The sequence below is a fragment of the Cyclopterus lumpus genome, chromosome 14 (genome assembly GCF_009769545.1).
Source record: "Cyclopterus lumpus isolate fCycLum1 chromosome 14, fCycLum1.pri, whole genome shotgun sequence".
NCBI lineage: Eukaryota > Metazoa > Chordata > Actinopteri > Perciformes > Cyclopteridae > Cyclopterus > Cyclopterus lumpus.
In genome coordinates, this window is record NC_046979.1 from 19,874,131 (window position 1) to 19,891,266 (window position 17,136).

The window sequence follows — 17,136 nt, forward strand, 5'->3', positions numbered from 1 at the left end:
TCCAACCCACAACATATCCAGGCTTGAGACACCTATGGGAGGCAGGATCAATGGTCAATACATGCTGGGTGTTTTTCACAGTTGACCCACGTCACTGCCCCCATAAATACAGAGAGACAGAGAGAGAGACACACACACACAGAGAGAGATGATAGATTGAGAGTGTTTGTGTGTGTGTGTGTGTGTGTGTGTGAGAGAGAGAGAGAGAGAGAGAGAGAGAGAGAGAGAGAGAGAGAGAGAGAGAGAGAGAGAGAGAGAGAGAGAGAGAGAGAGAGCGAGAGAGAGAGACGCAGCAGCACTACTAGTTCCCACCTGTAGGCCTTACAAGTTGCTGTCCAGGGGTCTGGAAGGGGGGGAGACTCCTCACGTCCATACTCCCCTCCAGCATTATCGATACTCTCCCCTCTCTCGTGCGTGTCCGCTTGCTCCTCCCTGCGCTGATTAAATGCCGGCTCGGCGCGTCTGCCTGTCGCAGTTGGAGGCAGCCGTGTCAGAGGAGCCGTAGGGTCGGACTTGTACCTTCCTGACAGCGAGCAAACATCTAGAGTTTTTTATTGTTGCCTCTCTCTCCATCCAAGAAGGCTCAGCCATGAAGACCATTCTTGCTGCATACTCTGGCGTCCTCAAAGGTAAGCCGAGTTTCTGGCTTCCAGCGGCGCAACAAGGTGGACTCCGGCGAGAAAAGCACAAAACTCATAGGAAAGAGTCAGAGCGACATGATTACATTACATGTCATGTCATTTTTTACATTTTTTTTTTTTAAACACACACGCACACACACACACACACACACACGCACACAAACTAAACTATTATTTTAAAATACCTTTATTATTGGTATTGACTGCAGAAATTAAATATATTATTTGTAACTTAAAAAAAACGTTTCAAAAGTATGATGCATAAAGGACACCACGTGTACCAGGTGATACTATGGCGACTATGGGTCAGTGCTTAGCATGTCCGTCTTTCAATCAGGGGGTTGGTGGTTCAAACCCCACCATAGTCGACGTGTCCTTGAGCAATGAATTGTTCAATGTAGCTGTTCTACAGTGTATGAATTTGATTGTAGGTCGCTTTTGATAAAAGCAACATGTAATGTAATGTAATGTAATACTAAATGAGATTTAAAAAAGGTGCAGATGAACAGAATTCCATCATCTCAGTGTTTGTCTGGGGCTTCTGTGTCTCTCAACTGCTTCCTATCAAACAACCATATTTAGGTGCAAAACATTTTTCTGCAGTTTAGAATTTATTTGGAATTTTAGGCTGAATGACGTTATTTATGCCGGAAAAATGTCTGGGGTTTTAATTGGGAAGGCGGTTCTGCTAAAGCGACACAAAGTCTAAAGGATTCTGTTGCTTATAGGTTTAATTGAAAGGGCTTTAGGAATGGATTTATACATGGCCTGTATGGGAAGGTTGACACAATTACAGCGACTGAAAGCTCTGTCGGGATTGAAAGAATGTGAACTCATCCTTTAAGTCGACTCAGCAGCTGGAAATTAGTCTTATATCTTATATTACAAGTGCAGTTACAGAATCACCAAGGCAGATCTGTTGAGCTGAACATTTAAAGAAACAGGGTGTTTTTTTGTCCAACAATCACATGCATGAGCTGATTATGAGACTAAGGGCCCCACGGCACGGATAGGGGCCCCACCGCCACCACATGCAGACTGTCAAGTTGTTAAGCCTCTTTTTGTGGTTGTTTTGTGTCTCTTTGTAGTGGTTTTGCCCTTTTTTGTATTTATTTTGTGTGTCTTTGCAGTTGTTTGTGTCTTCGTGGTCATGTTGTGTCTTTCCTTTGGTTGTTTGCTATCTCTTTGCAGTTTGCAGTTGTTTTTGTCTCTTTGTGGTCAATTTGAGTCTCTTTCTGGTTGGTATGTGTCTCTTTGAGTGACATTTTCTAAGCGAAGGGTGGCCCCCCCCCTAACACCTTGGCCCCCCTGGACCCGTTTAGTATCTAGGAGCACATGGTCCAACTTGCTTCATCTGATACTGTTTGTGTACCCCTCTGCATGCTGACCAGTTTGATCCGGCTCCCAGCCGGATTCAAAGAACACATACTGTAAGTGGGCACATTCAGCCATGCACCGGTCACCGGCTGCATCCCGACCAAGTGTCCGTCCCGCTTCCTGGCTCTGATTCAAGAAGCGACAGTCTTTAAGCCGCCATAGCATCATAGTTAAAGACATTACCAGAGGCAGCAGCCGGGTGTTGGGTTATTTTCAGTGTGCACAGATTGGATTAGAGTAGATGGTCGTGTTGTCCTGTAGGGATCTAATTGGCTCTCAGCGGTTCGAGCTTGACTTGCTCCGGAGGCTCTGAATGTGTCGGTTGCTTCATGCTCGCGGTCTCGCTTCACACGTAGCTACACGGCCTCGCCTTCATGGGCTGGTGACTGAAAAGAGCTGGTGAGTAGTTGAGGCTGAAAAGTTGTTTTGTTTGACGTCCACCGTATGGGTTTTGTTAAGCTCAAACCAGGAGTATAAAAGTGATACAGCATCTTGTCAACGCTTCTCTTCCTCATCTATTTAAGCCTCCGTACCCGTGCCTTCAATAATCCACAATCATGGACATTTGACAGTTTTGATAAAATTCTCCTTTTTCATCATTTGTCATCTTTTGCCTCCAGGCACCGGCTGCAGCATCCTCTCTGCGCTGCAGGACCTGTCGGTGGCTTTTTGGCCCTGCAGATCCAAGATGGAAAAACATCTGCAGGTCATCTCGGTGCTGCAGTGGGTCATCAGCTTCATGGCCATGGGTAAGTGAGTGTGTGCCTTTTCAGCTTAAGCCGCAAGAAAAGCAAAGAAAGCTGGACGATTTAGCTTGTAGTTTTATTAGTCTGAGCTGCAGCGTACACTGCTCTCTCCTCCTTAAGCAGAATATTTTAGCCTTTCATTTAGCCCACGATTTAATTTCATCCCTGGTCATGTGCCGTCTCTCCTCTCTCCCTCCAGGTGCTGCCTGCACTGTGCTACTGATCTACATGTTCTGCACTGACTGCTGGCTTATTTCTGCCATTTACACCGCCTGGCTCATCGTTGACTGGAACACCCCGAAACAAGGCGAGACATTAAAAGCTGTCAATCAAAAACATCGCTGTTGCATAATGGTCCAATGTTAAACTCCATGTGGATGCACCGATATATTATAGCTTGACCGGATATCGCCGATAATGGGGTCAATCTATTCAATCGATGTCTATGTTTATATACTATATACAACACATACTGGAATTTTAATTCTTGTTTAAGTTGACCAAATTGTTGTCGCATTAAAAGATGTACATTTGTAATTTCTGTAAATCTTTAAGGTTTTTTACCAACTTTCTGTAGTACAATATATATTTTTAAATTCTGTAAATGTATATATATATGTATTTGTTTGTTACACACACATAGGAAGGACAAAAACAAGTCAAGCCTGATGTTGCCTTACTCATATAGAATAATCCCGGACCCTTCCCCACAGCTTGAATATATTAAGCTTAATCAAACACTGGTTTTGGACCGGTGCTTGGTATCTGAACTGAAGTGGGCTGAACAATGTACTGGATGAGGCATTTTAAGGAAAGATAAAGGTTTCAAGAAAAATACCACTACAGCACATGACTGAACTGTACTTTATGATTTGTTGCTAATTAGCGAACTAAGACAATGTACATGGTAAACATATGCCTGTCAAACATTATGATGTTGGCATGCGGACGTTAGAATTTAGCTCAAAGCACAGCTTCACAGTGCCACGAGCATGGCCGCACACACATGGCGCATTTCATTGGTTCCAATTACTCATAGCGAGGATCAGCGTTTCGATGCTAGTAAATGGAAACAATCTTCGTAGCCCGATAAAACGGGGCAATCTGGAGAGGTTACCTTGGCCTCTACTCTCTTTCTGACATCTTGGAGACTAAATGGTTCATTAATTAAAACTGGGGTTGGTAATTGTTGAGAAACAAGTATGCAAGCTTTTATAAATGATCCCACTTAAAAACCCAGCCCAGTGTTTCTTTTCCAGTGAAAGTCGCTAAATCTAGCGAGAAAGTCTGCAAAATCTTTTAGGAACATTACCTACCCTACCTTTTAATGGAATAGTCCAAGTATTAACGGCTGAATTGCTCATGAAAATAATTGTTGCATGCGGCTGTATATTTGATGTCATGAAGTGAGTTCTAATCTGCAATGTCCTCCTCAGGTGGCCGGAGGTCCTCTTGGGTGAGGAACTGGACAGTGTGGACATATTTCCGAGACTACTTCCCAATCAGGGTGGGTAAATGTGGCAGATTATTTGTGTGCAGACGCTAAATTCATCCAACCACAACCTTGAAAACTCAAGGGGACAGTCGAGCAATGGAGACATCAGGATTGATACGACCAGTAGGGAGATAAACCACGAAAGCGCTTCGTGCCATCACACAAAAGGTTCTCAAGACTCGCCGCTTCAGTCTTGTAAGATTTAGCCAGTTCATCGATCTCCAGTCATGCACAGGTTCGACAATGTAGATAAGCTTATCAGGGCTGGATGGGGTATCAGCTGTCGGCTCCATGCTGTTCCTGGTCCCGCCGTGATTGTGGCGAGGACTTGGCGTCTCTTGGGAGTTTTAGACTTTGTCCTACCTGATAGGCCAAGGAGCTTGTTTGGCCTTCAGGTACTCCCCGCAGCATCTTTTAGGACAACGCTGATTATTAAGCTTATAGCAAACACACTGTACCGTAACTGGGCCAGACTAAACTGTCACCCAAATAGTCATGGCTGGAGTGTGTACTGCATGAGCGCTGCAACAGTTAGAGGATTTATTGATTAGTGGGCTTCCAAGAAACATATTTGTATTATCTTTCTTAAACCTATGATCTACTTCTTCGCTGTTTCGTATCATTGTAAACTCTGTGTTTGAATTTGATGATGTCTCCTCGGACATGGGGATAATGGGACGGATGGATTTTTAATTATTTTGTTGGATTTTATAGACAACACGATTGAAACGAAAAAACTAAGTTTATCAATGTAAAAAAAGCTCCACGATTGAGTAAAAAAAAAAGATTTTTCACACCGCTTGTTTGATTCCAACCTTTCCTTAATTGTTACTTGTGATCTAAGGAAATTTGAAGTCCCACTCTTTGCTCATTTCATTGATCTGTACAGTGTGTTACATGTAGCCATTTGTCTCAGTGGCTAGATAAAATCATCCTCTTGTCACCCATCACCCCTGATGTCAGCTGAGTCTTCACACGGCTCTCGTCTTAATCCCAATAAGACATAAATTGGGCAATATTTTTTTGTTTTTGCTTTTTGTTAAATGTTGAAATATCGCTGACATGAGCTGAGAGTGTGGTTGAACGTTTATTTCTTGGAGTTGAAAAGGTCGGTTACATACTGTCTCGTAGCTCAAAATAAGAAGAATATATCTGACGGGGCATCAATTGATTGGAGGTCAAGGGTTCTCTATCGCTCATGAGCGTATAACTATTATTTATATGAGTTGGAAGCCAACTGGTCAAGGTCCAAACCAGCCTTAACATCAAAGTGAGCACTGTAAGAAGGTTTGAGTGTTACATCAATGTCTGCCTCAGCACTGCAAACAAAAACTCTTCTGTGATACTCGTGCCTCTATGCAGTAACCAGAGAATCTGTAGCCTCCATCTCTTTACCGACTTCTCTCTTTATATAAGGTGTTGGTCATTTTAATATAAAACCTTTTTTTCATATTTGCTGGATATTTGTGGACTGTCATCGACATGGCAGCCGGGTTGAGTTCACAAGCTTTGCGAGCAGAGATTGGGAGCTGCGCTAGAGACTTCTCGGCTCTGATTGGTTGGTTTTCTTTGAGGAGGATTTATTTTTGTTTATCTCATGTACTTTTATATCTCTATCGATATAGAGACTGAGCTTTTGCTTGAGTTTGAGCAAATATGACAATAAGTTATTTTCGCAAAATTGACCATTTGCATTTAAATGCTGGTCACATCTCTCTTTGTCCTCCTGTAATCCTTCTACATCTGCCATGCCAACCAGGTGGAGTCCTGCGGTACTATGGAGATCTTGAATGTGATCTCCTTTGCTAATGTGGTTATGCAACGGTTGTGTACAAAGGGAGCGTTGTGTACACACCGTGATGGAATCAAGTCTACAGTGCAGATCAGAGCACAGTTAGAGTTTCCTTCGAGATTACTCAATTGTTCAGGTTCAATATCAAACCAAGAGTTTAAAAATATTATTGCGTTCAAAGTGTGCTGCTGTCAATATGATGTACGTCAACAACATGTGAAGTAGGCCATCATTTTATAGGAAGGTCATGAGGGGTTCGAGCTGATAAGGATGTCCTCGTTGTACTAAAAACACGAGCTGGATCCCAAATGTATGTTCTAAGCTGGCCTTCAGTGTGTAGCTCGTTCACAATGGGAAAGTCTGGTAGTTATACTCTTCATACTCAAAATACTTAGCCACATCCAATGCGTCTTTTCTTGCATGTATGGATTGAGGATTTCATAAAGAAAGTGTCCCGTGTTTGATACGGAACACAGTGCTCATCCTGTAGACGTTGACGATAAAGTTTATGTCTATTGTTTTAGTTTGAGTTCTTTTATTCTTGTTTTAAGGGTATGCACACAGGTGTAGATGCAAGCTCAGAAAACAGAAGAAAAAAACTTTTCATTTCTGGAAATCATTTTCGTTTCTTTTCCACTGTCACTGCGGATTGATCAATCAGAAAGATCGGCAAGATTGATTGGCAACTGTGTCGATAATCTATTCATCGTTAATGTAATTTTTCAATAACAAATAAATGAATCTCTGGTTATAGCTTTAGATATGACAGTTCAACACATTGTAAAATGATGTATTCTCGATCCCTTAAGCCATACTGGTCACTAAAATGACATTTTTCCAATCAGATGTTTGCAGTCTAGGAGTGTGGAAATCAGCCTCACACTGGTCCTCTTTGTGCTATTGTCCTGCAGCTCATTAAAACCCACAACCTGCTGCCCAGCCGGAACTACATCTTCGGCTACCACCCGCATGGCATCTTCTGTTTCGGTGCTTTCTGCAACTTCGGTACCGAGGCTACGGGCTTCACCAAGAAATTCCCGGGCATCAAGCCCTCCCTGGCAACCCTGGCGGGAAACTTCCGCCTGCCCGTCCTTCGAGACTACCTGATGTCTGGAGGTGAGGCGATGAGGAGCAATGGAGGCTTGTCTGAATCCTTGAAAAATAGCTGTATCTGTAAGAGAGCAGACCTTTGTCCTGTTGCCCCGCTGAAATCGCTTCTGTTTGCCTGGATCTGCTTATTCCACTGATTGATAAAGCGTTAACTGTTCTGTTCTGAAGCATCTTTACCCACAGATACTGTACATACTCCCTTAGGGTACGATAGGTCATTGTACATGTTGTTTCAGAAGGCTTCATCGGTAAATGGCTCCCATCAAACACTCTTTGTGACTTTTTTTACAATGAAGCAGAGTCTAAAAATAGTTATATTTACAATATTTGCAGCCAGTATTTGACCAGATCTAATTGGATTAAGAAGATGTTAACAGACTTAATATGTCAGTGTGTTTCCTGTTGTGCACTGCTTCTTTAATGCAGTTTTAATCATCTTTCCCCGTTTTTTTGTTCCTCAGGTATCTGTCCTGTGAACAAGAACTCCATCGACTACCTGCTGTCACGCAACGGGACGGGAAATGCTGTGGTCATCGTTGTCGGAGGAGCGTCGGAGTCTCTGCAGTGCGCCCCGGGCATGAACATCGTCACCCTGAAGAACCGTAAAGGCTTTGTGAGGCTGGCCCTGCAGAAGGGGTGAGCTGGCTGCACAACACCCCGCAGACAAGGACATGTGCGCTCACCGCGACTTAACACAGCCTCGACCAAAGCTGATTTGAACAGGAAAAGATGTTCTTCTCAGGGCTGCGGTGACTCATTGGAATGAATAACCAATAGATTATTACTCGCAAGAAGGTCAACATGACCTCACAGAGAGCATCACCAAATCTTCTATGAATGTGCAGTGTTGTCCTCCATGAAGCTTGGAGCTGCTTATGGCATACGGTGCCCTTTAGGAAGGGGTCAGCCATGCATTAACCACTATAACAAACTGAACCAAAAAGGAAAGTGGGTCCGGTTTGTTTCTCCTTAACCCAAACAAGCCTGATTATATTGCTGTGGCTTATCACAGGGTACACTGAGTCAAAAGGAGCTCAAAGCTTGCTAAAAGAGACATTCAGTTATGCAGAATGTCATTCATAACTGAAAATAAGCCTGGGCTGTGAACTAAGGTCACTTTGGGTTCATTTTCTGGAGCTTTTACGGTTTGGTTTTGATGCTTATAAGATGGAGCTGATGTTAATTCCAGTGGAATAACAACACTCAAGTTTATTTCTGCAGAAAAAGTGCAATTAGAAGGTTTTCAATCACAAATTCATTAAAAGAAATACCTTGTCCAAAGAAGGATACATAATATTCTGGTTTCTATGAATCAATTTCCTGCCCACAAAAATTATGTTTCTTTTTTGGGACATTTTCTTTCTAGGCTAGTTATTCATTAGTGAGAAGATAAACATCACAGCTCACAGAAGTCTGTAACCATGTGACGAAGGTGTCATGAGAGGACTTTCTATTCTTTTATAGGGTGCCAAACCAAAGAGGCTGAGACAGTTTCGCCATGCAATGATTGATTAATGAAAACGCTTGAAAACATCCACAAATGTTGTGAACAATTAAGAGTTCCAAAACTTGTCGAGGTCCAAACGCTAGAAATTACAGCAGTCGGCCTATCACGACCTGATTAACTGATTGATAAGCATTATCACATTGCTGTTTGGATATTTTTGTTCTCGTCTGTCAACTGAAGTAAACAGTCTGTGACGAAGAGACACGCATATAAAACAGTCATTCAGTTATATATGATGGCTATTACAGATAAAGTGAGTCTTTAGTGTTTTCAAATCCATTGGATTAAGAGATATGACTGTAATATAATAATACAACAATTGGTGCATATAATTTCGGTATACAGTTATTCAAACAAGTTTGCAACATTTATGTTTTAGCCCAGGGAACGTTTTTTCTGTGAGTTTTTTTCCTGAGAAACTTTTTTTTTGTTTCACATTAGTTAGGTCTCCACCCATCAAAAATAAAATAGGAGTAGAATGGCCATTTCCTTTCAAATCAATGGAGCAGGATGGTCAGAGCGGCGGATGGTTTTATGTGAACTTTTACCGAGCTAACATCCATATAAACTAAACTGACTTTCGGAAACACAGAAGTTATTAACTTGACACACAGGAAAGCCCATTGCTATCGCTGGATGAGTGACAACTTTGTACGGCTCCTTTTCTGTAACCAGTGTAGCGTTAAAACATGGCTAGGTAGCTAGCTAGGTAGCTAGCTACTTCCGTTCCTCTCCTTTTCTATTTCTTCTTCTTTCATGTCTCCATCACTATGCACTTGTTGTATGTATGTGACTTGTTTCCTTTTATATTGTTGCTTGTTTAATGTTTAAAATCTAGAAGCATCCTGCTTTTGTCAGTGGACATTTCGGGGACAGTTTGTTGAGTTACTTCTATTTCTCCTCAGGTCTGACCTGGTTCCAGTATATTCCTTTGGAGAGAATGATGCCTACAAGCAGGTGATCTTCGAGGAGGGGACCTACTGGCGCTCCTTTCAAAGGAGGCTACAGAAGATCTTAGGCTTTGCCCCGTGCCTCTTCCATGGATGTGGCCTATTCTTCGGCAACTCCTGGGGAATTGTACCTTATGGCAATCCCATCACCACCATAGGCAAGTTTAGAGGCTAATGTTTGGTTAGAACGATTGACGTAGATACAGATTAGGGTTATCAGTAAAAACGTCAACAATAGTTTGCTTTTTTAGTACAGCTAACCGTATTTGTTTCGTCCAACTAGCACGCTGTATTAATGGTTAAACTTCAAAACAAAGTAGTTTTTTATCAGCTCTTTGTTTTAACCCTCTCTCCTGTTCTTATTATAGTTGGAGAGCCAATCACAGTGCCAAAGATTGAGGATCCAAGTGATGAGATGGTGGACCTGTACCACGCAATGTACATCAAGTCCCTGCAGTGCCTTTTTGACAAGTACAAGACCCGCTCCGGCCTGAAGGAGAGCGACGTCCTCTACATCCAGTGAAAGGACCAGGGGGGCCCTGTTGAAGCTCTGAACTTTTGACAGCATCTTCAGACCCCTCCGCCCCCTTCCCCACCCCGGCCCGCGTCCTATCTTGATGCCCGATTTTGGATTATCTCGGGACTGCAAACCGTGCACATGAGCACGTTTGCTAAAGAAACCTTTGCTCTCTGCATCGTTACACACAAACACACATATTGGCATAGTTCCTTCTCAGGAAACAGCAGGTTTGAAAAACAGTCACCTCTCCCTGCTGCTGCAATCCCAAATCAATAATTGTGCCATGTGGTTTCCATGTCTCATTGAAGGCATTTGGTTCGGGCTGTGTTTATCTGTGCAGAGGGGGGAAGGTTCCACTACGTGGAGCTGAAAAGTAACATGCAAAACTTAAGAGAAGTGCCAACGCTTTTGTCTTTCACTCATGCAGCCATGTAATTCTCCTCAAGCTCTTTGAATCCAATTATATGCGTAATGCACAAACAATGCAAATAGAAGATACCACTTAAAAACCAAAGTTCAATTGAGCCAAAGACCTAGGTTATCCCCACACAGGTGTGTATTTCTACTGTATAAAAGCCAAAAGTGAAGGAATTCTACAGGAGACATATATATATATATATATATATATATATATATATATATACATACATACATATGTATATACATATATATATGTGTGTATATATATATGTATATACATATGTATGTATATATATATATATGTGTATATATATATATATATGTATATACATATGTATGTATATATATATATATATATATATATGTATATACATATGTATGTGTATATATATATGAATGCATACGCATGTACATGTGTGCCTGTGATTGTTTAACGCCATAAAGTATTAATTGTATTCTGTAGAGAAGAACAAGCCTATTTTAGTGCCCTCCCTGAGTGGATATTTCTGATGCACTTTTCGTATTGCTGATTACCGTCTGAGGTTTTTGTGCCTTTTTGATATGAGAAATGTTCCAAGACGGTCCTAGTGCTGCTTGGCTTGATTTCCCTTCCTGGTCCTACTGGTGTTCAAGTCTGGATGGGTGTGTTTTGTTTATGCAACAAAAAAAATACACAGATGTATTGTAACTTTTGTAAAATTAAGGTATTAAGCTGCAGTTGAAGAAGATCATGTGTTGTGGGTGAAAATCCGGAATGTTTGAGGATTACAGTGGCTGTGTTTGTAACTGTGCCATGGTTGATAATTTAAAAAGGAAGGGATTATACCGGTTGTATTACTGGTGCTATGTTATATTTTGAGAGTGCCACCACTTTTATGAAATAAGAGTATGTATGGAACACATCCCGGGGATTATCGGAGTAAGTAAACGTGTGTGATGATGACGGGCATGAAGATGGGGCAGTTAATTATCAGATTGTCATTTGAAGAGCCATTTCTTCTGGTTTCACCATGGTGCCTTCTTAAAGACAGCAGTGTAATCCTTGTGCAATAAATAAAGGGCGAGAGAGATTTATCAATATAATGAATGCCATTGTCCGTCTGCCAATATTTAAATTAAACTTTTGTATGTTTTCAGAAGTAGATGTGTGTTTTTGTGTCTTGTTTTTTGAAACATTCTCCTCAATACTATGTATGTCTGTCTGTGTGTGTGTGTGTGTGTGTGTGTGTGTGTCTGCGCACGTGTGTGTCTATGTCTTTATATTCATTTATAGTGGTGCCTCATTTTCTCCAATTTAACCCAAGCGCCGTCCATCATCATGTTTGAGCACATTCGACATTGCATACAAGCCCTGAACATAGTTTAGTTTCTAGAATATTCGTTTTTCTTACTGCATTGTAAAATGGCCATGATATCATTTTGGAAATAAATACAGACACAATTGCAACAAGCCATAAAGTTGCACAATTCCATTTTAGATTATATTTTAGTGACATATTCACATTATGCTCACATCAAGTCACATATGCACATATCCATCCATCCATTTTCAATACCGCTTATCCTCATTAGGGTCGCGGGGGCGCTGGAGCCTATCCCAGCTGACATAGGGCGAAGGCAGGGGACACCCTGGACAGGCCGCCAGTCCATCGAGGGCACATGTAGGGACATACAACCATTCACTCTCACATTCACACCTATGGGACATTTAGAGATCAATTAACCTGCAGCATGTCTTTGGACTGTGGGAGGAAGCCGGAGAGTCCGGAGAGAACCCACGCTGCCACGGGGAGAACATGCAAACTCCACACAGAAGGACCGCTCCGACCGGGAATTGAACCCGCGGCCCTCTTGCTGTGAGGCGACAGTGCTAGCCACTACACCACCGTGCAGCCCAACATATATAAATATAGTATATTTATATATGTGTATATAAATGTATATATGTATGTATGCATGTGTGTATTTATGTATATATTTAACATTATTTGCACTGGTTGGCTCCTGACAGCTACAGGCACATGCTCATAGGATTTTGCCACATATATATATATATATATCATTTACAGTGTATTAATTTATTTAAAAAGTACATTATTCCACTCAATCCTATTTCTTAAGTCGCCATAAGGCTGTTTTTACACACACTATCTGACAGAGTCATATATATATATTTGTACACCAACAAGTAATGTTCCGAACCATGCAAGTTCTGTTTAAAATACACAATACAGAGAATTCCTATAAGCAGAAAGCTATCAGTATTGTATTGTGAAGTCCAATGACCCAGAGGAAATAGAACTCTGTGTCTGATGCTGCCCCCCGATGGGTGCTTAATATACTGCAGTCAGGATGGTCAAAGCGTCCACAAATCCTTCATACAGTACAGTAATAGGCGTTGGGGATCAGTCAGTGGTGGAAAGAACTGTACATATTTTCACACTATACTATTCAATACTTGTAATTGCATTGCAGGGTCATATTTTACATATTTGACATATAATCAGTTTATAAATATGATACATTGTTACATATTTCACAGTAAAAATCCAATAATATCTTAAAGCCTAACATATATGTATACAACTATGAAAGTTGTAATTTTTTTGTTTCATTAAGTACTTTTATGTACTTTTTGATACTTTTAAGTATCAATTTAAATGCAGGACTTTTACACTGGTACTTTTACCCCAGATCCAGTACTTCCTCTATCTTCCTCTAATGACTACTTTTCATAGTAGCCTAAAGTGGATCAGAGCCCCTTGGATGGCCAGTACAATATATATTTTCATAGTTTTCGTCACTTTTTGAACCAGCTCTAATGAAGATTAGAGGTGAGAAATTGTCTGGGTGCCACCTTTTAACTGTCACCTGCAGGTCACGCTGTTCTGTGCAATTTCCTTACATTGTGCAGCTTTGACAGATTTCAACGGAAACCCGCCCCATCCTGGCCGATAAACAGACAATACAACCAATGGTAACATGAGTTTTCAGTGGAAGGCGCCGCCTTGATGTGACGGACGTCACTTTGAGCCAATCAGAAGCCTTGATGTCGCGCCTCTAAACCAGAGACGGATTTCTGAACCAAGTGTAGCAAAATTGCCTGTACTTTGTTTACGTCCAGTTGGTTAGCTGACAGCTGGTGTAACGCTTTACCAACGCACACAGCCGCGTCTGCGTGTCTCCGCGGGTTGCCTGGAGCTTCGCAAACTTTACACCGAGTGCTCTGGATGTCGTGGACGGGTTGTTTTGTTGAATGAGGGGGACCCGCTAGATGCCGACAGGAGGATGAACTCCATCACCGGTCGGGTTCTCGCCATCCCCGCCGCCTCTGTCACCAATTCTGGAGCTTCATCCTCTCGAGCCTTACACGTAGAGCTCACGTCCCAGCAGGTAAACGCAAAGCCCCCGAGCCCCCCGCTGCTTTGAAATGACACGGGGAGACTTTGACTGGGCCGCCTCAGCGTGTTGTGTGCTAGTTTAACGCCAGTTACAACCGCTACCTGGAGGAACACGGCGGGCCTGTCAGGCTAGCTAGCGAGCTAGCAGCTGCTAGCTTGCCGTTAGCTAGCTTACTGTACAAGAATAACTGGACTGACACTCGAGTCGCACTGACCGCCTGCTGGGCTCGTGTTAGGCGTTTCTCACCCCGGCTCTTTTTGAGCGCGTTACCCAATGTCGAGAATCTTATCTTTCTACACGCTTAATTATCTACGAAGCTAGTGCAATTCTGCTAATGGCAACTTAACTTGGCGTCGTGTCAGCACGCAGGTGACAGCTCCCCTGGAGGGGAAGTGTCTGTCATAACTGATGTTGTATTGTCTGTATTGTTGCATTTTAGTGATGCATGGGAAATAGCAATGCCTTGAACTAACTTCATGTGTGCTTTCTGGGGAAGCGACATGTATCTTTCACTCGTTCATTCATTCATTTGGAAACGACATGCAAAAAGTTGTCAGTTGACAGCTCATTCATGAGGGCCTCCGACCTCAGACTGTAAACTCAGCCCCTCGGAGACGCGGAATCCAAGCACGTCACTGTCATTTTCAGCAGAAGTTGGATATTGGTTGTAGTGAGAAACATGCATTGTTGGAAGTATTTTCGGCTTAGAAACATGAATATTGTGCAGCTTAAAGTTCCAAAACCTGATCGGCACTCAACATCCCGTGAGTGAAGCATCTAACTTTGCAGCAGTGGACTTGTTGCAGCTAAAAGCCTACATCAAACCACTTTAGTCCACATCAATAATCCTAGTATGTACAGTAAGGAAGCCCCTGCATTAAGTTGCTCCACAGTCACTGCAAAGATGTGGTTAGATTAGCAGTGTACATATTGATCGGGAATACAAGACATTGTATATTGCGCACGTTTGAATATCTGACGTGCTGTATTTAGCATGGTGACATACTTGTGGCAACAACTGAGTATGAAAATATTGCAACATTCTTTTGTTAATGTTCGTTCTATCTCCACTTGCTTGAAAGGATCCGTTTACCCAAATTACAAAACAAACACACATGTGTTTTTTCTTGTCATGTGGTATCTGGCCCCATAAGTGAGTTGAATTTTATGTGTCGAGCTTTGAAAATGTGTGCCTTTCTCCAGCCACCCTTATACAATAGTGGGATTTGGGCTCCTCAAAGCTTACATTTGAAATATTTATCTGCACTGAAATTCCATTTATGTATATCAATCTCAAAGACCGAGATCGTAAAACATCAAAAAAAAATCTTCAAAAAAACGTTGTCCCCTTTTTTTGTATTTAAATGAACTGATCCTTTAAATATGCGTTATTTTATGTATGTTTCCTGTGCTCCCTCACATGATTGATCTCACATGGAAAAGGTATGGTGCTGTGACCATTGCATTTCTAATTACTGGTTCCATGGGTATTTTGCATGGTAAAACAGTTTTTCCCACATTCATCTCTGACTACATAGTAAAACATTGTTCTGCAGCAACATTGTTCTGCTGGCCCACTGGCTCACAGTACCAAGAGATACACTTCAAGGATGATGGCTAATGTGGGAGTTGTTTACGGATGGCTTGTGACTTCTGTTAATAAACCTATAAATTATGAAAACTGTGAGTGTTTATTAGAAACACCTCGGAGCCAAACTTTCTTTATAGCCGCAGCAATACCAATAACTAACTCGCAACAAAAGCCACACCCTGTGTATTGAGAGTGTTTGCTCTGGTGGTGTAGGACTCTATGATATGGATAAAAAAGAAAAATCAAATTTCACAACATTGTTGACCCCATACTTCTTTGTGGATATCAAAGTAATAGGAATGTACATATTTATAATTGAATAATAGTTGCTGCTATTAGAGATTTAGAGATTAATTATATTTATGACTGCTCATAATGTTTTTTTCTGATTTTGGAATGTATCCTTATGTGTCCTGTGAAGTTGAATTCCAAGTTGTTTGTACAATGTGACAATGAAGATAACTGTTTGTAACTTTATTCCCCAAAACATGTCTGACCTATTTGATGTTATGCAGTGAAGGTGCTTCTAAATATTGCATTCAACATTCTCTGTTATTAGTCGAGCTGGAGGGATTACACAACCAAGTCTTTCACGACGACTCATAATGGAACCTCTTTCTGTGATGTTCCTATTGAATGTGTCCCTCACCCCAAAGAACAAGCAGAACAATTACCTCTTACTATATGTGCTTGCCTCGAGCCTCAGTTCTACTTCTACTCTACTTTGTAGCCTGGACATTCCTCTGCCCGCCTGCCCCCACGAACACCTGATGGCGTGACATCACTATGACCAGGTTATTAGGTTCAGATGGCTCAACCAGGGACAGGTCAATGAGGGCAGACAGCAGCACCCACGGAAGTGTTCACGTATTGCATATGTCCAGCTGCAGGCTGTGACCAGCTCATCACTTACATGTACAACATCGGAGCATTTTGATCACTGCGGAGAACTATTGGTGATACTTGCATTAAACCTTTTTAGTCTGTTATGCTATTAGTGTAGTTTCATACTGAAGTGTACCCCCAACCCTTCCTCTCCGCCTGTGGTCCACATTAGCCCATTTCAGAAATGTGCACTCACATTTTTAAGGAAGGAGGGGGGGTTAAAAGTTCCTCGAACAATCAGGGGTTTTGTTTGCGAGGCCCTTAATCTTAATAGGTAATCTCATGATTTAGATTAAGTCTCAGTAGAGAGGAGAGGTCTGCTGGTCAAGAGGGAAGTAGTGACGTGTTCGCCTGAAGCGGGAACTTGCAAAATGGCATCTGTCGTTTGCCACACACACACACACACACACACACACACACACACTCACACTCTCTTTTAGGCATTTATTTTACATAACAATATTTTTACTGAAGTGTGCCCATGAAGGGTTTTTGGAAGCGGTGAATATAAATACAATGCAGATGTGGATTGTTTTTTTCGAAATTCTCTAACGAGTCTTTACTGTGCATCCCCGGTATGCTGACATTAAATGTAATGTATGCTGGCTTGAAGATAAACTGATGTACTGACTTTTATTTTGCGTAGACGGAGAGTCTTTAAAGAGTCTTTTTTGTTGTGGTAATTGGCTCATTTTGATTT

At 41.8% G+C, this 17,136-nt stretch overlaps 2 protein-coding genes across 3 annotated transcripts in view; both read left to right on the forward strand.

The window, feature by feature from the left end:
- The first annotated feature begins 589 nt into the window (after positions 1–589).
- On the forward strand, positions 590–10,141 carry dgat2 (diacylglycerol O-acyltransferase 2). The gene is made up of 8 exons (XM_034550190.1): positions 590–629; positions 2,639–2,767; positions 2,964–3,071; positions 4,201–4,271; positions 6,963–7,167; positions 7,623–7,797; positions 9,574–9,776; positions 9,987–10,141. The coding sequence occupies exons 1-8, from the start codon at positions 590–592 to the stop codon at positions 10,139–10,141; spliced, it is 1,086 nt and encodes a 361-aa protein (XP_034406081.1).
- Positions 10,142–13,625: 3,484 nt separating this feature from the next.
- uvrag (UV radiation resistance associated gene) overlaps positions 13,626–17,136 on the forward strand; it is a 78,251-nt gene continuing 74,740 nt past the window's right edge. Inside the window, exon 1 of one of the 2 annotated variants that reach the window (XM_034550189.1) lies at positions 13,626–13,951. In XM_034550189.1, coding sequence (XP_034406080.1) covers positions 13,847–13,951 — 105 coding nt within the window. In that variant the 5' untranslated portion in view covers positions 13,626–13,846. The remainder of the gene's footprint in view (positions 13,952–17,136) is intronic. The other variant, XM_034550188.1, reaches the window with a different exon arrangement.